Below are 24090 nucleotides of genomic sequence, written 5' to 3'. Positions count from 1 at the left end.
CTCTAGTCACTGACTAGACTTGAAACCAAGCCTTCCTTCATGCAGTCAGTCAAGCACTGTGGTATGCAAACGCCACATCCACTGAGCTATGCAGGCTCCCTGAATTTTTCTTGTGGAATGAAAAATCCAAGTGTCTGGGAGGAAAATCTCTGCTACCTGCATACATTGGCTGACTAACTCATCTTCAATTGAAAATCCCTTATAAAGTTTCATTTCATCACAGATCCTGACTGAGCTGATGAGGCTCTGGTGACATGGATAACAGAGCTTATGGATAGACATCAGAATGGAGAATATAGCAGGCTTGTATCAGTGAGAGGGCACATAACCAGTAGCATGCTGCTACAAGGCATTTAACTTGGAGCATGGCTATTCAATGTGTATAACCACATCTGGAGTATTGTGGATAACTCTGATGACTACAGTTTTTTGGGGATGTGGAAGCAGTGTGAGAGAATGCTAAAGTGAGTGACCAAAATGGTGACTGGCTTGTGGGACGTGTTCCCTATGATGACAGACTGAAGATTTGTAGGTTTAAAGTTTAGATAAGCAGTAAAAAGGAGTTGTGATAGAAACATACAAGTTATTTCCCAAAGTAGTTTTTAATGCCAGAGAAATATTTCGATACACAATTTGAACAGAAGAGACAAAGGATGGGGATGCCTTTGGGAGTTTATTGGAGGATAATACGTGAAATGGGTTGCCAGAGGCTGTCATCAGTGCTTGATTGGTGAGCAAGTTTAATGAACAATATGAGGCACTGTGTGTGAATAATGGTTAGCATAGGACCCCTGTAATAAGCCACCATAGAGATGCCATGCAAAAACCACTTCGCATCCAGAATATCCTCATCTTCAGTTTTTATGTTATCTTTATCATCTTGTTCCTTTTAGCATATTCTTTCCTTAATTTCTCAGTTGTTTTTTTCAATAGTCTCTAGAATATTTTGCTATCCTCATGATATTTATCTTCTATGTTCTTGTGACTTTTAGCTACTTTAATAAATAACTTAGCTTTTTTTTTATGTTTTTCTCAGTATTCTCTTTAACTTGATTTCCAATTTCTGAAAGTGAAGTTCTGATCTATCTCTCCTTCCAGACAACTTCTCTTTCCAAACTGAATCTATCAATGCTATCTTTAGATTTTCTTTTTCTTTAAATTACTATTTATTTTAGTCTACAAATTCACCTGTGAAAACTGCTTGGCTGATTATTTTTTCCCCTTTTCAATATATTCATTTTTATTCTGCTCAAAACTAAATGATCATTTCCTATTTGAAATCCCCTGTGTATACTCATATAACTTGAACTATTCTATAGACATCAATATCAAAAATAACACAATATTTTTTTTTTTTTTTTTGTTTATTTAGGTGAAATATGCATACCTTTATATTGGAATAAGAACCTGTGTAGCTCAGTGGATGTGGCGTTTACACACCACGGCGCTTGGCTGCACGAAGGAAGACTTGGTTTAGAGTCTAGTCGGCGACTAGAGGAAATTTTTTCTAAGCCTTTTTTCGACCGGTTCCCAAGTTAGTCGATCTCTGGTACGGGCAAGTGGGTTTTTCCTCCCGGAAAGTCAGGTTTTTCGTCCCGTAAACTCAAGAAAATCGACCGTAGAACCCACATTATTTCAGACATTAAATATATTGTGTTAGGGTTAGAGACCACGAGATGGCGGCACATTTGAGCCGTCTCTCTTCACTGTGTACCGCTTAATTAGTGATAGCCTTGGGCCATCTGTCTCTGATTGGTACCAGTGGAGATTGAACTGCCCACTCAGTCTCCAAAAGTTCGATAGGGCTAAATGGCCTCGCCTACTCCCTGCATACGGGAATAAAAAAGGCATTAGATGATTGTTTTTATGATGATTATATTGGAATACAGGGTTATTAATGACAGATCATGTTAGTTTTCCCTTTTCTCCAAATTTTCTCAAAATATTTCTATACGCCTAGGATTCATTTCCTAATTTCTGCCTTTTTCCTTCTAGATCCTTTTGTAGAACACAGGCACAAAATAAGTTTCACTGTCCAATTTCCTATTCTGAAATTTGTTCCACTCCAGTTGAATCTGCCACCAATAAGTTTAGCAATGAATACTATAGCCACTCCTCTTTTTCTCATAACTATTACCTGAATATAGAATATTTTTATTTAAAACATTCTGATATCTTTAGCATCTGGTTCCTTTTCATTTCAGCATAATATTTCTATAAGTCTTTTGGAAGATAGTGCCCCCCCCTCTCTCTCTCTCTCTCTTGCTTCAATTTTACCAACTTTGAGGTAACTCCAGTGGCTGATTTTACTCTGTTTGCCCTGGTTCCATGAAAAAAAAAAAAAAGCATTCTTGTTTAACTTGGCAATGCCCCAGCCAAGATGAAGATTTGAAGTTTTAAACCACACCATAATTTTGTAAGCTAAGTCCCAAATTTCCAACCCATCCTCATTTGATTAATATTTTGGTGGATTACCTGGTAATGTGAGTGCACCACAGGAAGGTGAGGAATGAACATTGGGTCAAAAACCTGGTTGGTTACTTGAAGGCTATATGAAGGTTTTCGTCCAGTTATCCACCTGACTCTTTAGCAACCCAGAATGTTTGTTTAAATGTAAAAATCCAACTGTTCTTTGAGTTCTTCTCCCAAATTTTTCTTATACCTTCTTCAGCATGTGTGAATAAATGCTTGCATAACTTCAAGTATACTTGCATAAATCTTGGAGAACACCTAATAATGAAATATCTCTTTAATGATGCTTAGAATGTACAGCAATAAAAACATACTGTAATGCCATTATGAATGTTAATGGATTGTAAGTAATTTGTACAATTTACATAAAATAAAGTATCATTCAATATTTAACCAACTGGAAATGAATCTGAAAGATCTTATACACTTCAGCACATTGCATTTCATTCTGAAGACAAAGTTATGTCCCTAAAACATAAGTCCTGCAGCTTCAAAAATAAGCTAAAATCTTATTTTTGCACATCACCTTTTTTTCCGCTTTGGTTTTAACCTTTACATTTCCATTTTATTCTAACTAGGACCGTACTTTAATTATTATTTAAAATTCTAGTTTGAGTTCTTAACATTCTGGTTTTCATGCAGTACATTACTACTTTCACAGGTCAATAAATTTTCAATTTTCTTTTCTTAATATTATTTCTTAAATATCGTAATCTGAAATAGTCAGCTCAAGTACTGATACGAGTGAGGTATACTCAGATATAAGAAGCTTCACTATTTAATGCTGTTAATTATTAACAATTTATGTTTATAAATATATATGTACTTGAAACAAAAATGATAAATGGAGAATTCTGATAAGAAAAGAAACTGACAGAATTTTATAATGGAAATGCTGAACAGTTCCTCCTCCTATAAGAAGCTTCACTATTTAATGCTGTTAATTATTAACAATTTATGTTTATAAATATATATGTACTTGAAACAAAAATAAATGGAGAATTCTGATAAAAAAAGAAATGAAAAGAAACTGACAGAATTTTATAATGGAAATGCTGAACAGTTCCTCCTCCTTTAGTTTTTTACATATACCACCTTACCATTTCAGAGTTTCATTATAATCATAGAAATTTTAAAAATTTTGCAGGAAGATCAAAGAAACCAAACAGCCTGGATGTCAATTTACCCTCAAAAAGAAAAATATGTTAGATATGTCCTTCACCAAAGAGACAGATGATAACCATCTACCATAACATGCAACAATGTATTGGGGCTGAACACAGTCCAAAAAAAAGTGGAATGAGATAAATAATAACAATTCCTGTTTTAAACATGTATTTGAAATAAAATAAATTCAGAATTTTGAAGAATTGTATTATATATAACTTTTCAGTAAAACTTTAAATGTTTAACCAAACTGAAATCAAACCATGTTAAGTGTTACAGGGTTACTACTAGTGGTGAGCTATAAGGGGCTCACGCAAGCCCTTTGTTAAATTTTTTTTCAAATTTAAGAGCCTCTTCTTCATGTTTACTTTTTTTATTTAAAAAAAAAAAATTATTTTTTTGAAACATATCAAGTGACTAACTCATACGGTAACCTAACAAAAATTAATCTATTCAAAAGTGTATAGATTATTTGGAATTATTGTATCAACTCCTCTATAACGAATGCGCCCAAGTTTGAAAATAAAATAAGTGCATGTGCTATCTTTACCCTTCTGGTAGCCAATCGTATGGTAAAACCAGTAGCCAATCAAATGTTTTATAAAAGATTTCATTCTTATTATACTTTGATAGTTAAAAAATGTTTTTAGAGTTTATAGCCTTTAGAGGTTGATTGTCCTCTCATACGTTTTGATTGGAATTTGTACACAAGCTGTATTAATAAAAGTTTTCGTGTGAAATACGCTTTTTTTTTTTTTTTTTTTTTGCTCGACGATGTGAGCCTTTTGTTAAAATTTTTGTTAAAATTTCCGTAGCTCACTACTGGTTACTACCCATGCAATTTCTGCTAAAATTTCTAAACAGTCAACTACTGCATACAAATTCTCATAAATATTGCAACCATTTTCTACAATGACAATTTATTTATTAATACTAAACATTATATACATCAAATATTGCTTATTACTTTAGCATACTACTGTGAGAAGTACTTGAAAGTTTTAACATTTTATATTAATAGATCAAATTTTATATACAAATGTAAAATATATGACATCATATGCAAAGCTAGCATGAGAGGTGAGGTAAAGTGATAACTCATTCCAAAGCAATATTGAAAGGTGCCAATCTTTAGGAAGACTGCTGGCTTTTACTAGAATTTCACTGCTTGAGGCATATTTGTACCAGATAGCAAAATGTCTAGCACTAGTTTTGATGATATTATAGTAGTGTTCCACAGGACTCTGCATTGGGGTGCTGCTGTTCAATTTGAGCATCAATAATATTGGGAATGATATGAGGAGGAATGATGCTAAACTGGAAAGAGTAAATTAATAAAAATGATGTACAAATCCTACTGGATGATTTAATAGACTGATAGTTTGGACAAATGATAATGATAATTGAGTTGCTAATTCAATGTGTCAGAGTGTAAAGTAACACATTTCAGGATAAAAAAACTTAGGCTGTGTATTGAATGGATGGAAATGCACTGTAAGAAATTGTAGGGCTTTGGATTTAAGGATCATAGCATACAGAGTTGAAGTTAAGAGGACATATTACAAAAAGTAAGTAAAATATCTCAAAGGATCATCTGGATGTTAAGAAACATACTGACAAGTAGGAATAAGGAAGTTATTATTTCTCTTTACAAAGCTTTGATATGATCACATCTGGATTTGGTCGTGAATTTCTTGGTGGTAGAGAGAATTTGGAGGCGAGTGACAAAAATGGTAATGAAAGCTTGAGGGTTGCAAAGTTTAGCTCTTAAGTGTAAAAGAGACAATATGATGAAAACATAAGTTACTTAAGGAGTTTTATAGAACAGATGAAAAATTTTTCATTAGTTAACCAGATGGGAGAGAATTAGGAGGGGTAACCCCTGAAAGTTGTACAAGAGTGTTGGCAGGAGCATGACTAGGTTTTTTGCTTGGAGAGTGGTAAATGAGTTGAAAAGGTTGCTAAAGACATTTGTAAGTGCTTTGTTACCTGAACAACTTTAAGGAGTGATATGATATTCATTGTGTCAGTAAGAGTTAGTGTGGACATTCCACAATTATCACTGGATGGCATGGAGATGCCTATGTAATAAAAACAACAATGAAATATGATCTATAAATGTACTCACTTTTGAATCTTTAATATTTTGAGGGGCAAAACAGATAATTCTGTTTGTAAATCAATAAAAACATCAAAATTTAAAAACAACAAGCCTCCTGCTAAAATGAAATTTAAGGGTTTAAAGAGGAGTTAATTGTTTTGTCCAAGACCAATTAACACAAGTATCATGCAAAAATTAAAAACAAAATTCTCTAGTTATCAATACAGACTTTGCACTTATTACATGTGTTAATGCTGGACAAATAACAGAATATTTGAAAATATGAGCCTAAAAAAATCAACAGGTCACTTATTTTCAATAACACTATTATATATTCTATTATATAAGAAAATAAAAATAATATTACTTTCTGCATATTATATATACCACATATATACATATGTTCACTCTGACATATAAGCATTCTATACATAAAACAATCTTCTGCAACAGAGCATTACTATATTTTATTCATTGCCTCCCATTTCTTTAATAAGTTTCAGCTGTGCTTTCAATTCATTCATTTTCAGTCCAATTACTCTATTAACATGCAGTCTCTGTTTCTCACTAAGTCTATTTAAAAAAGTTTTATAGTCATTTAGAGTTTCATTAACCATAATCTCTGCTTGATTCATGTCTCCACTGAAGTATACAGTTCCCACTGATTCTTTCTGGAAAAAGAATAAGGTTATAAAAAAGAGAGAAATAAATAAATAACAGAATTTGATAAATAATAACATTATATATTATAAACATGATGCTGTATAAAATTAAATGAAAATTTATGAGTAATAACAGATTTTGTCTTCACAATGATTATCACCTTGTTACAACAGTGGCAACAATCCTCCCCATGTGTATGCATACATATGGGGAGGGGTCTGGAAAGTTCTGATAAATCAGCTAAAAAAAAAAAATCAGCTAACGCCTTTTTTTTTTTTTTTTTTTTATATTCCCGTATATACGGGAGTAGGCGAGGCCATTTAGCCCTATCTAACTTTTGGAGACTGAGTGGGCAGTTCAATCTCCACTGGTACCCAATCAGAGACAGATGGCCCAAGGCTATCACTAATTAAGCGGTACACAGTGAAGAGAGACGGCTCAAATGTGCCGCCATCTCGTGGTCTCTAACCCTAACACAATATATTTAATGTCTGAAATAATGTGGGTTCTACGGTCGATTTTCTTGAGTTTACAGGACGAAAAACCCGAGTTTCCGGGAGGAAAAACCTGCTTGCCCGTGCCAGAGATCGACTAACTCGGGAACCGGTCGAAAAAAGGCTTAGAAAAATTTCCTCTAGTCGCCGACTAGACTCGAAACCAAGACTTCCTTCGTGCGGCCTAGCGCGGTGGTGTGCAAACGCCACATCCACTGAGCTACACAGGCTCCTAAGTTCTGATAAATACCTACAACAAAAATGATATTAAAGAAACTGATATAACCACAAGAAAGAACAAACCAGTAGCAGCATTATGAAGGTAACCTATGTTTTTGTATTCTTATATCCTTGTGTGTTCTTTCTTTTTTGTAGTTATATTAGTTGCTTTAATATAATTTTTGTTCTAAATGTTTATTAGAACTTAACAGACCTCCCTCTCATACCTCAATGACCTAGAGAGTTACAGTGGCAAGGAGCATTAGCTTGATTAGAATTATGCCAGAGAATGGCCTGGAAATGGATTTGTGGAGGAAGCTTTAGCATACTGAAATAATTGATTTTACTATTGGGATGTGGAAATTAACGGGACCCTATAAACTACCACATTATTTTTCCACCCAATGAATCAGCATCTTTCTATATATTGAAATATATGAATGAGAATGATGTGAATATGTCTCTAGCTAATTTACAGCAGAACTCCATCTTGTAGGTGTTGAAAGTTTTTTTTTTTTTTTTTTTTTTTTTACTTGGTTAAACTATAAATCAAATATGCCAAGAAATAATTGATGACTTCACATCAATTGCCAAACTAAGAATATAATTTCTTGGCGTCTTTGGATCAAATTTGAGATAAGAAACAAACTCAGAATTTGTGGTTTTATATGATATTGTATGAGAGTCAACATAGCTTTGTGAAGGGCTAGTCATGTCTTAGTGATTTAATAACTTTTTAGTAACTGAGTTGGATAAAGGAAATGGCTACACAATGGATTTTGCAAAGGCATCTGACAGAATACCACGTGGAACTCTGTTATGCAAATCAGAACAAATGGGAATGGATATGACACTGGTTAAATGGATAAAAGGATGCTGCTGGACAGATATCAAAAAGTGGTATATGGAGGGACAGATTCAAGGCTAAAACAGGTGACTAGTGGTGTGCCGCAAGGTTCAGTGCTGGAAATTGCAGTTTAATTTGTACATAAATGATAACTTGAAAGGAAATATTCAGTTGTTGCTGATGATGCGAAATTAGGTAGACTAACAGTTAATCAAGGTGATGTGGAGAGTTTGCAGGATGATTTAAATAGGTTATCAGTATGGGCAAAAATTAATGGGTGTCAGTTTAATGTTGAGAAATGTAAAGTTATACATTTTGAAACAAATACATTGAAAGCTGTATATCACATTGATGAAACTGTACTTCAGGAAATAGAAGCTGGAGATTTAGAGGTGGTGGTAGACAGAGAGTTAAAGTTTAGGGGATATATTGCTAAGGTAGCCCATATGATTACTTGGTTATTGAAGAACACGTTAACAAGTAGAGATAAGGAAGTTGTCATTCCTCTTTATAAAGCCTTGATATGCCCACATCTGGATTACAGTGCTCAAGTCTGGTTCTCTGGTTTCTTGGGGATGAAGCAGTGGAAAGCATTTAGAGGTGAGTGACCAAAATGATGAGTAGCCTGTGGAATGTTCCCTATGAGGATAGACTGAAGGTATGTGGATTGCAGAAGTTCATTGATAGGAGAAAAAGAGGGGATATTACTTCTCAGAAGGTGTATAAATTCTATTTCCTTCCTGCCGTTGTTAGATTGTGATAGAGTGAAAATTTATGTATTCCTATCTTATCACAGTCTAACATGTTTTTTTTTAACAAAAGAATGAGATAAAACCAGTAGATTGCCTCTAAGTGTAGAATAAGTATTATGTATATATAAATCAAGTATGTTCTGTTATGAAAAGGTTAATTAAGTATGTATTTTGTGCCATTTGTGAACATATTTGATTTAGTATTGAAAATGTAAAGCATTACCAGAGCTTTAGAAATTAACCTGTGCAAAAGGATTATAAAATGTGAGCACAAAATCCAACAGTTGAGGGGTGGGGGTGTCAAGTTCAAAGGTCATAACGCAACGGAGAGTTCGCCCCAAGCAAACAATGACGTCATAGTATGTGCAACAGGCAGGGCAGACGATGGTTGGCATGAGGTAAAAGTTCGCCAAATATCGAAGGGGGCAAGAAGTGCCGTGAAAAAGGAGGGAAATATAAGGGTCATGCGACCCTGAGACAAGGCTTTTTCTTCCCTGGATTGTGTCCAGTTCCTGTGCGGTGGCGTGGGGGCGAGTCTCTTCGATGTCATGAGTGGCCTAGATGTCGGAGGACGGGACCCGATAGGCAGTTACGGTCTTGGTGGCCATATTCGCCGCGAAAAGAAGTTTCCTGTGAACCTATGAAGCTCTAAAGAATCGAGAAAGGAAGATAAGTAAACTTTGTTTGTGTTATACTGAATAGGAATGAAAGATTTTGTGTCATGTTAACATGTTGAAAAAAGGACATTTGTGATTTAGGCTAGGATTATATTGCTAGGACTTTAGAAGGATATTGAATTTATGTTGTTTATCTGTCGTTGTGTTTAAATTGCCTTTATATTGAGTGAAATTCAGGATATGTTTAAAGTGAAGAATTGGCATAATATTAAGAGATTGTGAAAGATATGAATGTTATCTTGTGTAGTCTGACAGAGCTACAGAGTTTTAGATCGATTGTAAAAATAGCACATGAATAACGCATTGGCGAAGGTTAATATAATTCATACTTTAGGAAGCTACCGTATGTTAATTTATATGTGTAACAGTAGTGTTTGAATTTTATATACCTTGTCTGAAATTCCCTTAAGATGGGATTTATTTTAGTGTTCTAATGTGTATCAACCTTTGAGTATAATAAAACTTGCTTTTGATTCTAACAAAGACTTTCTGTGATTTCTGGAATCCGATGCACCGCTTATAAAGATCTAATACGAACCTATGCGGGACATTAAAAGAGATATTTGAAAAGAGTAAATTGTGGTCACGTCTGCAGAGTTAATTGGTATCATTAAGTACTGTCCTGAGATTACCTCTTGGTTGTTAATATTAATTAATCTAATAGCGTTAAGTGGCGCAGCGAAACAAATAAATTTCTTGTAGTTTTATGAGAGGTTAATCTCAGACACTCTGATACTGCCTCGATCTCGAGGAAATTCCATTGTCCCTCAGAGGTACCATGTGTTACCTGATAGAGTGTATCAAGGAGATATAGTAAAGGGTTAAAGTAGTTGTAATTGAGAAGAAAGGTCACAACATAAATCGCGCAGCAGATATAAAACAAGTTGTGCAAATATAAATAATAAGAATAAAATTAAGGAAGAAAACGTCACAACATAAGTGGCAGGCAGCCGGTAGGATAGTAAAGAATATAAAGATAAGAAAAGGGAAAAAGCTATACAACATAAATGGCGCAGCCGGTAGGATTATTATTGAAGGAGGCCTAGGTTAGAAAATAGAATAAAAATAGAAAAATAGACTGCAACACTGTGTGATCTGTTTTTCCTTCCAGTCTATATCTCCATAGTTGAAGTCCCATATAATTACCACTCAACATGTACTAATTCAAGATGCACTAACTCAGACAAGAACTATTGTATAAAAAGACAATAATAGAAAAAATTAGAAAACAACATCTGAGATGGTTTGGACACACTGTATGCATGGATGCTGACAGACTTCCTAAAGTCCTAATCAATACTTTTCCAACTGAAAAAAGAAGACCCGGAAGACCAAGAACATCTCGGGATGCAGAACATATAAGGAACTTTTTCGAACAGCAAGTAATAGAGAAGACTGCAAGATCCTGTTCAAGAGAAGGCTCAACCCGTCTTAGACGGAAGAGTAGAAATAGAAGATGTACTAATTGTACTAATTTGGAGATGCATCTCTTCCAGGTCATCTGCAGAACTCCCTGGCCTATAGCAACAACCAACTGTATATTTTGTCTTACTGGTCTTAATCTCACACTAGAATGCTTCGAATGAACAGCCACCCTCCCTCAAAGGAACATTTGATAGAATATCAAATGCTCATTTGAGGATAATGATATGATATGATAGAAACATTTAAGTTGCTTAAAGGGTTTTAAAGATGCTAAAGAAATGTTTCAGCACTTAGCTAGAGGGACCAGAACAAGGTGTCATTCCTGGAAGTTTAATAAAGGTGTGGTTAGTAGGGGTGTGAGGACTAGATTTTTTTTTTTTTTTTGCTTGGAGAGTTGTGAATGAGTGGAAAGGGTTGCCAGAGTCAGTTGTAAGTTCTTTGTCTGTTAATGGGTTCAAGGAGAGGTATGATAGATTGTGTGGATAAATTGGGTCTCCCATCATGAGTCTTCAGACTCCAAGGAGGCGCCTGCATAATAATAATAATATAAAGCAAGATGGAAAGAAAGAACGAGACTTTTGGAGTGATGAAATAAAAATAATACACAGTGGATGGCAGCACAGTAAAGGAGGGGTCATAATACTATTAAAAAGTTATTGCGGGCAAAGGACCACAGGGTAATGAGAATTAATATCACAGCAGCACCAGCTGATTTTATTATCATGCAAGTATGCACACCCATAAAACCCTAATGATGGTGAAAAGAAGAAACATATCATCAGATAGTAGATCTCATACTGCAAAGCAAACCAAAAAATAATCTGATAATAATGGCAAATTGGAATGTACACATACTGGCAAATGAATTAAAAACCTTTATGCAGATGTATATAAATGTCACATAAGCAATATATGCAAAATAATTGGTACATATGCATACCATGTGTTTTAGGCAATTATTTAATTCTAGGTAATTATTTAATGAATGTTTTCTACAGCATTCGTTGAATACACATGAAATGAAGAGGACTGTATTGGAAATTGCATGCCTACAGGAAAACCACTGATTTCTGTGAAGAACCAGAAAGTTTGTCTACAGTGGTGTCAGGAATATGTGACTGGACACTGGAAGATTGGAAAAAAGTCTGGACACTGGAAGATTGGAAAAAAGTCTGGACACTGGAAGATTGGAAAAAAGTCATGTGGTCCGACAAGTCATGGTACACCTTGTTCTGTACTGACAGTAGGCAGATAGTTTGGTGGGAGCCCCATGATGTAATGAACCCAGCTTACCTTGTAAACATAATTCAAAGTTCTGGAGGTGGTGTCATGGTGTGGGTACTTTTCTGTTGGCACAGAATTGGTCCCCTGATATTGCTGGAAGTTCAAGTGTCCTCCAAGGAATATCTGAACACTGCTGACTATGCTAAAATGTTGACTTTTTATCCAGCAGGCGATGGTTGTTTCATGGACAAAAACGTTACTTTCCATCACGCAAGAATTGTTCAGCAAGCATGACAGCATCTTCTACCATATTCCCTGGCCACCATAAAGTCTGGATCTTAATCCCATTGAGAACATATGGGACATGTTAGAAAAACAGATCCAGGAGCAAAGTCTGCTTCCATCATTTCTGAACCAGTTAAAGGACTGTCTGGTGAATGCCTAGTATGTTGTAGACATAGATGCAATCCCACACCTTATGGAATTCTATGCCAAACTATATGTGCTGTAATTGGGCTAAAGGAGTCTAACACAGTATTAAATAAAAGTTTCTAATTCAGTGGTCAGTATGTGTAGTAATTGGGCAAAGATAAAGATGGAATAGTTGGAAAATTTGGCCATTATCAACATAATGAAAGATGAAAAAGACTAAGACCTCTGTCTACAAGAAAACACTTATAATCACAAATAATATATGTAAAACATTCATAGCATAATTGGAAAAACAATGGAACATAAGGCTCTTTGATTATTGTTGTGATGAGAATAATCTTTATGTCAGCTTTTTCAATTGAAGGTGAGCTAGCTGATCTCATATGGACATAGCAAGGATTTTTCTACCAGAAATTTAGTAGAAAGTCCAATCTTGTGGGCTTCCTACCAAGATGGCGCGCGTGTGTGTGTGCAGTTGTTGGATTCTAGCACAGTGCATACATGGTGGTTTAAAGTAGTGTGAAGTGGAACACCCTCTCACAATAAGTACTTGGAGGTGTCATGCAATTATTATTATAATAAAAGAAGATACAACTGAAAAAAACCACATGACAGTAAAAGAATCAAACTGAAAAAAAAAAAAAAGGAAGATATATATATATAAAGCAATAATTTATCCTAAAACTCATGTTGATTCTGACTGATGCTTAGTGCTAGAGAAAACCAAGCTAAGATTTAGGTAATTAAAAAAAAAGATTAGAGACAGAAATGGAACATGGAAGGTTCCATTTTTATCAACAGAAATGGAACTTTCATTTAACCAAAATAAAAAAAATAAACTCTCGAGAGAATAAACAAGACAATAGAAAACCAACAATGCTGGAGTGGCTCAAGGCTCTGTCCTACTGCCTACTCTCTTTCTCCTGTACATAAATGATCTATTCACACTAACCACTAATCCCATCCACAGCTTTGCAGATGATAGTACTCACCACTCATCTGACAAACCACAAAGTACTCTGACATAAGGAGATTGATGAGGCCAGTGACTTGGGAGTGTTGGTGGATAGGGAAATGAAGTTTACGGGGCACATTGCAAAAGTGGCAAAATCAGCTCATCAACTCACTTGGTTGTTGAAAAATACTTTGACGAACAGAGACAAGCAAGTTATTGTACCTCTGTACTGAGCCTTGATAAGACCTCATCTCAACTACTGTGCCCAGATTTGGTCACCTAGGTTTCTTCTTGATGGGGAGGAGGTGGAGAGGATCCAGAGGCGAGTGACCAAGATGATAGCAGGTCTATGGAATGAACCTTATGAGAACAGGTTGAAGATTTGTGGGTTGCAGAAATTAGTTGATAGGCAGAAAAGGGGAGATATGATTGAGACATTCAAATTGCTAAAGGGTTTCTATAAGATTAATTCAGAGGATATTTTTGATATCAGGACTGGTGGTGGGAGAACTAGGGACAACTATGGAAGCTGGGCAAGAGTGTGGTTAGCAAGGGTGTTAGAGCTGGGTTCTTTACTTTTAGAGTGGTAAACGAGTGGAATAAGTCTGTTGTGGGTGCTATGACGGTGAGTGAGTTCAAGGCAAGGTATGATAGATACTGTGAGAATGTCATATAGTTGTGTGGACATGATGTTTAAGACCTCCCTCGATGAGTCTAAGGACTCCCTGGAGTCGCCCGTAATAATAATAATAATAATCCTAGGCTACAAGATATCTATAACTAGTGCCTCAAACACTGATTTACCTAATATTCTCCAATAGGGAAAGAACAACCTTGTTATGTTCAATGCCACCAAAACACAGTCCTGCCTTTTCTCAGACAAAAGAGATCCCAGTTCACCTACCTTTACCCTCAATAATACACAAATCACCAGATAAGATCAGATCTAATTGCTTGGACTAATGTTTACCACCAGTCTTTCCTGGTGTAAAATTGTGTATAGAAGGATTTTTATACAAATATACCTTATTATACCGATTTTACTGGTAATCAAAATTCCATTCAAAATGCTTGTATTTAATTAACAAAATTTGTTGTATTTAATAATATGGAAATAAAATGTTGTGAATTATGAAGTAATATAACTGCCCACGGTTTTTTGTAAAAGAAAAAAGAAGGTCAAAGGTGAATTAATTTGTGTCTAAAGAAACTTCTAGATAAAGATAATTCCAGATGGATTATCTTATTAACGTATGACCTAGGGCAACTGCAATCACGAAGGTCAACTATGCACGGGGGTTTCCCGCCTTAATGCAATGACGGAAAAAGGTGGTGGGTGCAGAACCATGTAATACCCAGGGGATTAATGCGTAGCAGAACCCAAGGTCATCGGAGCCATATAAAAGGGGGTTTGCTACGGTGATAAGGGGGCCTTTTAGTCAGCTTTTTAGTTGTTCCTTGGTCAGCAAGAAGTTACGAGGTCACGCGGAGTTCCAACGAGAGAGTAACGGGATCCAGAAGGCGAGGAGGTCGAGGGTCGAGCAGTTACCGGGATATGATGTAGATTACGGCAATGGAGTTTTGCTAATCATTGTGGAAGATGATTCGCAATCGCCAACAGGACCTGCGTTCCAGCCATTAGATGCCAGAAGTGCGAAACAACTAATTTAAGTTGTTCCTAGAAGAAAGTAGATACCAGAGTTCCATGCTGCGAAGTTCCTGACGCTCGCAAATAGTAAGAGGAAATCCCAAAAAATCCTGGAGAAGGTACCCATGTTCACTGCTTAAGGTCAGAAGGTAATAGAAGGAAGTGATTCCAAGGATCAATGAGAGAGGACCAGACAACTGTTTAAGGTAAGTTCTTTCTATTGTTTTAGCTATAGTTAGCTATAGACAGAATTGTGACGGTGACTTGTAGAGAGTTTGTTTGTTATGATACTTGAGGACTTTAGGCTTGATGCTAACCTTTGAATGGTCTTGTTAAATTATATGTGAGAAAAAACTTAGCTAAATTTTAAGGTGAAATATCGTGTGTTTAATATTATTAATATTAAACACACGATAATTCTTGTAAGACTAATAATATTAGTCTTACAAGAATTGTCTTCATAAGAGTAATAATTGCAATGTGTATTGAGAATTGTCATTGAAACATAGAACCTGATTTACTTGAATTTTTTGTTTTAACCTTGTGTATACATTTCCTTGATGATGAATAAATTGTTTTCTTGTTTAAATAATTTGCCTGATTCCTGTTACCAACTTCACTGCTCATAAAATTCGAATCTGTGTGTCCTAAAGTTGAATTTGCCACGACTGTAGAATAGAAGTTTTACGTCGCTAGATTTAGTCATAAGTGAGAGAGGAAAGTTCAGTGATTAACTGAGTATTTTTCTTTGGAGGGATATTCATCTCCTATCCACGAATTTCGATAGCGCAGCTAGAAATCAAATACATTTTCCAAAATTCAAATTAGAAAAGCACCAGTTGTTCAGACAAAGAGATTGGCTCCAGCCAGAGGCATTTTCTTTGTTCTGAAGTTTTTGCACACGAGAATAATAATATTTGCGTCCTTGAAACTAGTGAAATAAGATGAGTGAGAGGATTGTGAGCTAAGAGATTAAATCAAGCAACGGATTATATATTCGGAATACAACTGTCAAGATTAAAGTTAAAGAGCTATAAGTTAAAGTTAAGAGTAAGTATTGAATAGTATTATATTGTAGATTTTACAAAGGCGCAGACGACAAAATTGTAATAAGAATATAAGGAATTAATAAGACTTATTAAAAATAATTCATAAGAATAATAAGACTACATAGATAAAATATACATACTTTAACACTGGCATACACACATCACACCAACAGCCTCCTCAGAATTCAAGAAACTTGGCATTCTCTTTTGTTCAAGAGCCTATTTTACACCCAATCAACCCTTCACTATATACAAATCCCAAATCGCCATGTTTAGAATACTGCTGACATGTTTGGGGTGGTGCACATAAAACTTCCCTTAAAATCCTTGATGGCATCTAGATGCATGTAATTAGGTTCATAGATGATGCCTCTCTCTCTCTCTCTCTCTCTCTCACAGACTCACTTCAACCTCTATCTCACATGTTTCAGCACCGTGTCTATTCCACAGGTACTTCCATGGTCACTGTTCCAGTAAATAGGCAAATTACCATTCCTCCACTTTCTGTTTCACCTGTTACAAGAGCTGCAGCTGCCCAGCATCCCTTTATTGTGCAACTGAAACCACACTGAAACTGCTTCTATTCATCCTCTTTTATTCTGCCAACCTCTGTTCTTTGGAACAGCTTTGCGAAACAACCACAACTCTTCAAAAAGAAATATCAATAAACTTCTATTTCAGTCATCTTCTTCACCCTACATATGGCACTGATGTGCCTATAGGCCCCTTGACCTCTTGTGTATGGGATCAAGATTTATATATATATATATATATATGTCATGTTGTACCATCATTTTACAGATCTATATTTAAATTTTGTAGACCTGCAAAAGGCATATGACAAAGTGCCAAGAGAAAAGCTATTCAAAATGCTATAGTTATATGGTGTCAAATTGGGCATTATATCAAACAATACTTAGTCTTTATTTGAGTTTTAAGTCAGCAGTTAGAATTGAAGGAAGAACAGGAAGATGGTTTGATGTTAAATCTGGTGTCAGACAAGGATGCACATTATCCCCTCTGTTATTCATTATCTATATGGATCACATTATGAAGGAAAGTAGTATTAAACATGATATTAAAATTGGAGATGTTAATCTCAGCTCTTTACTTTATGCGGATGATGTTATACTTCTTAATAAATCTGGTACAAGTTTGCAGGATTCCCTGACTAAATTCCCTGACTGAATAACTGTTGTACTAAATTCGGTATGAAAATCATCAATAACAAGACAAAGAAATGGGCAGAAACATTGAAAATATCAACTGTATCGTGAATGGAGAACTTATAGAACAAGTAAAACATTTCAGCTGCTTAGGCACAATTTTTAGTGGAGATGGTAAATTAAATATGGAAATAGATAACAAAATTGGCAAAGCTGGTATGGTAGAAGTCACATAAATAAATTTATATGAAATAAAAAAGAAAATAATCAAAACAGTAAATTAGCTATATACAAGACAGTGTTCAAACCAATTTTAACTTATGGATCTGAGAGCTGAGTTAGAAATAAAACACTTGACCAAAGACTAGGGACTACAGATATGAAAGTCCTGAGAAAGAATAGGTGGATGAACAGATGCCATCAATGGCAATATCATATTAAAAATGAGGATATTAGAAAAGAACTTGACATTGTTAGCATCCAGGAATGTTTAGCAGAGCTAATCTCAGGTGTTATGGTCACTTAAACAGAATGGGAGAAGAATGATTAGCAAAATCAGTGTTCTCTGCCAAGCTAGCAGGAACAAGACACAGAGGAAGACAAAGATGCGGGTGGATTGATACTGTAAAAAGTGCCATAGAAGATAGAAATATAAGACCTGATAATATTGGAGTCTTGACAGATAGCAGATTGATTTGGAGGAAAATTATAGATAGAAGTTAATGATGTAAGTTTTTCATGTAGTACTATCATAATATCCTGTACACCCCCTTGAGAGTACACGTCAGGAATATGATGATATATATATATATATATAATATAAGGCAAACTTCACAGCTGGAATGGTATACTCAGGAATAAAGTGTTGTTCAGGTATCTGCTACACCAACGATCATCATGTAATTAAAAAGAGTGGTACAGTGTAATTAATTACTCTATAATGCAAACGTTCACAACTCCATGGATCAATCATGACATTCTTTACATCAGTGTAGCCCATACTATTATTACTATTACTATTATTACGGGCAACTCCAGGGAGTCATTGGACTCATCGAGGGAGGCCCCAAATCATATTCATCACAACTATTTGACATTCATACAGTATCTATCATACCTCGCCTTAAACTCATTCACTGTCACAGCATCCACCACAGACTCAGGGAGCGCATTCCACTCATTCACTACTCTAAAAGTAAAGAACCCAGCTCTAACACCTTTACTAACCACACTTTTGCCCAGTTTCCATGGATGTCCCCTAGTCCTCCCACAACCAGCCCTGTTCTCAAAAATATCTTCTGAATTAATTTTATAGAAACCCTTCAGTAATTTGAATGTCTCAATCATATCTCCCCTCCTCCGCCTATCAACCAATTTTTGCAACCCACAAATCCTCAACCTGTTCTCATACGGTTCATTCCACAGACCTGCTATCATCTTGGTCACTCGCCTCTGGATCCTCTCCACCTCCTCCCCATCAAGAAGAAACCTAGGTGACCAAATCTGAGCACAGTAGTCTAGATGGGGTCTTATCAAGGCTCGATACAGAGGAACAATAACCTGCTTGTCTCTGCTTGTCATCGTATTCTTCAGCAACCAAGTGATTTGATGAGCTGTTTTGGTCACTTTTGCAATGTGTCCCCTAAATTTCAATTCCTTATCTACCAACACTCCTAAATCTCGTGCCTCATCAATTTCCTGGAGCACGGTTCCACCAATGCAGTAAACCGCCGCCAATCTTTTCACCCCAAAATGCATAACGTTACATTCTGCCACATTAAACTGACATCCATTCTCCTTAGCTCAGACCTCCAATCTATCCAAATCATCCTGCAAAATTTTGACGTCATCTGCATTCACTATTGCCCTACCCAACTTCGCATCATCCGCAAACAAATGAACTGTTCCTCTCAGATCATTTCCTATATCATTTATGAACAAATTAAACAGCAGTGGTCCAAGAACAGATCCTTGTGGCACACCACTAGTCACAGGCTGTCTTGTGGACTCTACTCCCGTGTAAACCACTCTCTGATATCTCTCCGTCAACCACCCTCCTATCCATCTCACCAACCCTATGTCCATTCCCATATGCTGCAATTTACTGATTAGAATTCCATGTGGAATCCTGTCAAAGGCCTTGGCAAGGTCCAGTAGAATCACCGTAAACCCATTACCCTTATCCAGTTCACCCGTCACTGTGTTATAATACGTGAGCAAGTTACTGAGGCATGACCTACCCTTCACAAAACCATGCTGTCCCCGATACAGTATCCCATTTTCTTCTATCCAATCTTGTATTTTCCTCTTGACTATTTTCTCTAAGACCTTGACAATGATTCCTGATATGCTAATCGGTCGGTAATTTACTACACCAGTCTTGGAACCACCTTTATGCAGTGGAACTATTTTCCCCTCTCTCCACCCGCTCGGGACTAACCCAGACCCGAGACTCAAATTAAACAAAATGGTCAAGGGTACTGACAATTCTTTAGCTGCTTCTCGTACAACACGAGCTGGTATACCATCCAATCCCACAGATGTATTGACATTGAGGTTATGCAATAGACTACTCACCTCCACTTCATTAACCACAATTCCCGTATAATCTACTGGTTTATTCGTTTCTGCAATGTCACCATCTGGATGATATACTTTTGCAAAGTGCTCACTCAGTAACTCAACTATCTCAACTGATTCAGTTACCTCCCTACCATCGGCATTCTTTAAAATCAATCTGCCATGTACATTTTTCCTTTTACTTGCTACATATCTAAAAAACTGTTTAGGATTCTCTTTAGCCTGCATGGCCAATGTTCTTTCGTAATCCTTTTTTGCTTTTCTTACCACACTCGTCACCCTTCTGGCCTGTGCTTTATACCGTTCATGTGCCTGCCGGTCACCTTTCTCCTTAAATTCCCTCCATTGTTGTTTCTTTTTTTGCAACTCAAGCTTAATGGTGTTATTCATCCATTTAACCCCTACTTGATTTATTATTCGTATTCTAGGTATACAGTCAGCCATTGCTTCATGCAAGCACTTCTTAACTACCTCCCATGTACTATCAACTTCTAGTCCTTGCAGTTGTACATGCCATGGCACTGAACCAATCAAATTCCTAAGCTTGTCATACTTTCCAGCCCGATAATTCCACATGTACCCTGTCTTAATTGAAAATTCTACACCTTTAGCCACCTCCCAAGTTAAGACCCTATGATCACTCTCACCGATTGGTGGCAATGTGGTCATATTTGTTACAGCCAAATCCTCAGATGTAATTACTAGGTCAAGCACTCTCTGACCCCTAGTATTTTCCATTACATGCTGTCGCAGATAGTTATCCCTTAATAACCGCATAAAATCCAGTTCCTTTCTCCCGTGTGTCCTCTCCTCACTCCAATCAATGCGACCATAGTTGAAATCTCCCATAATAATCACCCTCCTTCCACCCATTTCTTCTATTTGCTTGTGCATACTGTCACCACCATCTTTTCCATCACCTGGTCTAAAGCAGCACCCAATTGTATATTTAGTTCTGCTAGCCACAATCTCACACCAAATGGCCTCAAATGTGCTCTTTTCTCTATCCTGCAATTCAACTTCTATTCTCCTTGGCTGGAGCACATCAGCTATCATCAACAATACTCCTCCCCCCATTTTATTCACTCTGTCATTCCTGAACACACTATACCCATCACATTCAATCCCACTAGTTATATCATCTACAGTCAGCCATGTTTCACTAATACCTATAACCTGTGGTCTGGAAGTGCCAACCATGGCCAAAAACTCTTCCTTCTTGTTCCTAATACTCCTAGTATTAGTGTACATGAATTTAAGACCCCCATTAGCCCCAACCCTACCTTGATGCCTTATATTAACTATCCCACTCAGATTTGTTGTCCTTATTTGCTCTGGCATATTATATTCATTCTTACATTCAACTGCCTCCATAAGGACTGTATCTCTACTCCCCCCCCCTAACAAATCTAGTTTCCCTGAATTTGCACATCCACTACATTCAGCAACACTTTCTCAAGTCTTCTTACACCGTAACCATTCAAATGGAAGCCATCCATCTTATATAGATCCTTTCGCCCATCAAACTCACTCCACACATCCACAAATTCCACACCACTCGTCATACATAACCCACGCATAAAGTCATTTGCAATTATAGCCCTCCTTTTAAACATTTCACTGTCATACCGTGGCAAAAGACTAATCATTCTAACTCTCTCACTCTTTTCTTTTGCTACCTCAAACAATTCATTCAGGTCTTCTATCATTTCCATTTTATCTCCTTTCAAATCATTCGTACCTGCCACAACAATCATTTCTTTCACCCCTTCCTTTTGCTCTCTAATAGACGCAGTTACGTCCTTTATGGTCGCACCAGGTTGGTACGATTTTGTCAAATCCTCTACTAACACACCTCGTACTAACGAGTCTCCATACTATTGATTGAGTTGATGTTTAAGTAAAGCTGTCCATCCATAGAAACTGTGTTGCCCTTTGTGTGTAGTCTCCTACTCAGTAACATAGCTATTTGGTGCATTTGGCAAATTTGTAGTTACACTGCCATTCTTAGTGGTGGCAACTTTAAAAGCTGGTAAAATATCTTGCTGGTGCCAATGCTGGATTAACCCTGGTGGAGTGGTGCAATTGTATATGCATCAAGGGGCCCTGCCCCTGAGAGCCCCCCCCCCCCAAATTAGGAAATTGAACAAATCAAATTAAAGAGAGCTCTTGAGAACTATCTGCAGTAGGAAAACCAGTATATGCTTAATCTGTCATCGACTACTACAATTAACACTTAACTTTACCTGATGCTATAATTCATAAGCTACTTGTCCTACTACTGAGTTCCTTGCAGACTTTTTGAACTCATTGACTACTTTAACATCAGAGTTCTGAGATTTCCATATCACCCTTTCCTCTCATAGTATCAGCTTCAGTGTAGTATTTTTGCCTGATAATGTCGTGTATAGTTAAATTTGGATGGTGCAATCATTTATGTCAAGAACACATGACACACAGGCTACTGCTACAACAACCTATGATAACATACTCTTTCAAAATTCATAAATTGTTTTCTATGGCAGTCAACTATGCAATAGTCTTATGTAACAGTATTGTCCATGTGTGATGGTAGAGATGTGTATAATTAGCATGTTTCATTCTAAAACAGTTGCCCAACATTTCTTTCAACTCTGCACAGTTTATGTCAATTGGAGTATGATCCTTACGGCTGGCCATATAGATGGATGCTGGATCAAAGAGAAATAAAACAGTTAATTATAATATACACGAACTGGTTAATGAAAATCATCTGCTATCTAAAAAAATTCACAAACACCTATGCCCTGTGGATGCTTGAATCCACCACCTGTTGGTTAATGATTGGATATGCTTAACTACTCGGCAAAATAGGCTACGAAATACTTTTGATGGTACGCGTTGATAAAGCTTCGCACCGCGATCGGCGATCCACCGCGAGAGACTCCCGGTGAATCGCTTTCTGTAACAGAATGCATATTCGAAATTCCATTATATTAAATAAAACTTTAAAAGTTCCAAAACTCACAGCATCTTCTAGTGAATCTAGCGATTCTGTAAATTTTTCAGAAATTGTGTCAATATTCTTGTGTAAATCCTCCTCAGAAACGGAATCTTGCTGCCCGCTTCCGAAATACCTGGAGAAACGAAAAGTTTTCGTTTGGTTACTGTTGTGATACAGTTGGTTTGTTAACGTTGATGCAAAACGACAAATCATCTCTGGTTTAAGTATTGCAAAATATTTAATTTGACTAAACGTGTTACTGACAGTATTCATAACGTTTCAATCGTTAACAAATGTTTCGGTACAACTCTCGAAACACAGAAGAAATGTTTACATCATACATTAACCTTCTTCGCTGCAAGCATCTGCTGTTTTAAAGTTAAGATAATAGCACACCACCTATTGGCCGAAAGTCGGAAAAGCATTATTTTTTATTATAATTTTTTTTTTTTTAATTTTTAGGAAATGATAATAACGCGCCGTCGTTTGGCCAGAAATTTGGAAGAGACCATAAGAAATATAAATGAATAAATAAAATAAAATAAATCCTTGAATGCATTTTATTACTCAAAGGGTGTAGGAAGGCCTTTTAGCCCTAACTTTTGAAGACTGGAGGACAAAATACTAGCCTAGGGAATTTGAAATAATATTTCAAATTAAGCGCCGCCGTAGCGCAATTGGAAGAACGACAGTACTTTGCCCCTTCGATTAGAAAAGGCTTAAGTTCGATTCTCGTCATGACGGGAGGAATCTTTATATGGACTTTTTCAATTGAAGGTGAGTTAGCCGATCTCATACGGATGTAGAAGGGTTTTTTCTCCCGGAAACTCGGGTTTTTCATCCCGCATACAGACAAATCGGCCCTTTAGAACACACGCAATTTACAGACAAAAATACTAGCTGTGGTAGTGGTGGTTTTAGGTAGTGGATGGCGTTGGTGTGGGTGATTGGTGGTAGAGGTTCGGTATGGTAGGGGAAACGGAGTGTTGTCTAGTGGGTGTCCTCCCACGATGAATCTTCGGACTCCTTGGAGGTGTCACGAATAATAATTATAATAATATAATTAAAGATTTTACATGTAGTGAGAATAACGAAGCAAATCAGTTTAAACGATCTGTCAATAACATATTACATTCAAATATTAGATAAAATTCATCATCAAGTGTTGTCTTGTATACGAAGTAGAGCAATGTATCTCTAAGCGCCTTCTTAGCGCAATTTGAAGAATGACGGTAC

General features: G+C 36.4%; 1 protein-coding gene across 1 annotated transcript; it reads right to left on the bottom strand.

Moving 5' to 3' along the window:
• Positions 1-2731: 2731 nt before the first annotated feature.
• LOC150102321 (uncharacterized) lies at positions 2732-23202 on the bottom strand. Its single transcript, XM_090398974.1, has 2 exons — positions 22879-23202; positions 2732-6411 (listed from the first exon to the last, which is right to left on the bottom strand). The coding sequence occupies exons 1-2, from the start codon at positions 23125-23127 to the stop codon at positions 6208-6210; spliced, it is 453 nt and encodes a 150-aa protein (XP_090255100.1). The 5' UTR covers positions 23128-23202; the 3' UTR covers positions 2732-6207.
• Between the last annotated feature and the right edge of the window lie 888 nt (positions 23203-24090).

Source organism: Typopeltis vanoorti, chromosome 10 (genome assembly GCF_054136105.1).
Source record: "Typopeltis vanoorti isolate ZY-2024b chromosome 10, IOZ_Tvanoo_1.0, whole genome shotgun sequence".
In the NCBI taxonomy this organism is placed as follows: domain Eukaryota; kingdom Metazoa; phylum Arthropoda; class Arachnida; order Uropygi; family Thelyphonidae; genus Typopeltis; species Typopeltis vanoorti.
This window is presented reverse-complemented; position numbering and strand designations above follow the sequence as displayed.

Coding starts and splice junctions, on each gene's coding strand:
- LOC150102321 (XM_090398974.1), bottom strand. CDS start 23,127: ATGAATACTGTCAGTAACACGTTTAGTCAAATTAAATATTTTGCAATA. Junction 6,412..22,878: donor TAGATTCACTAGAAGATGCT/GTGAGTTTTGGA, acceptor TTCTTTTTCCAG/AAAGAATCAGTGGGAACTGT.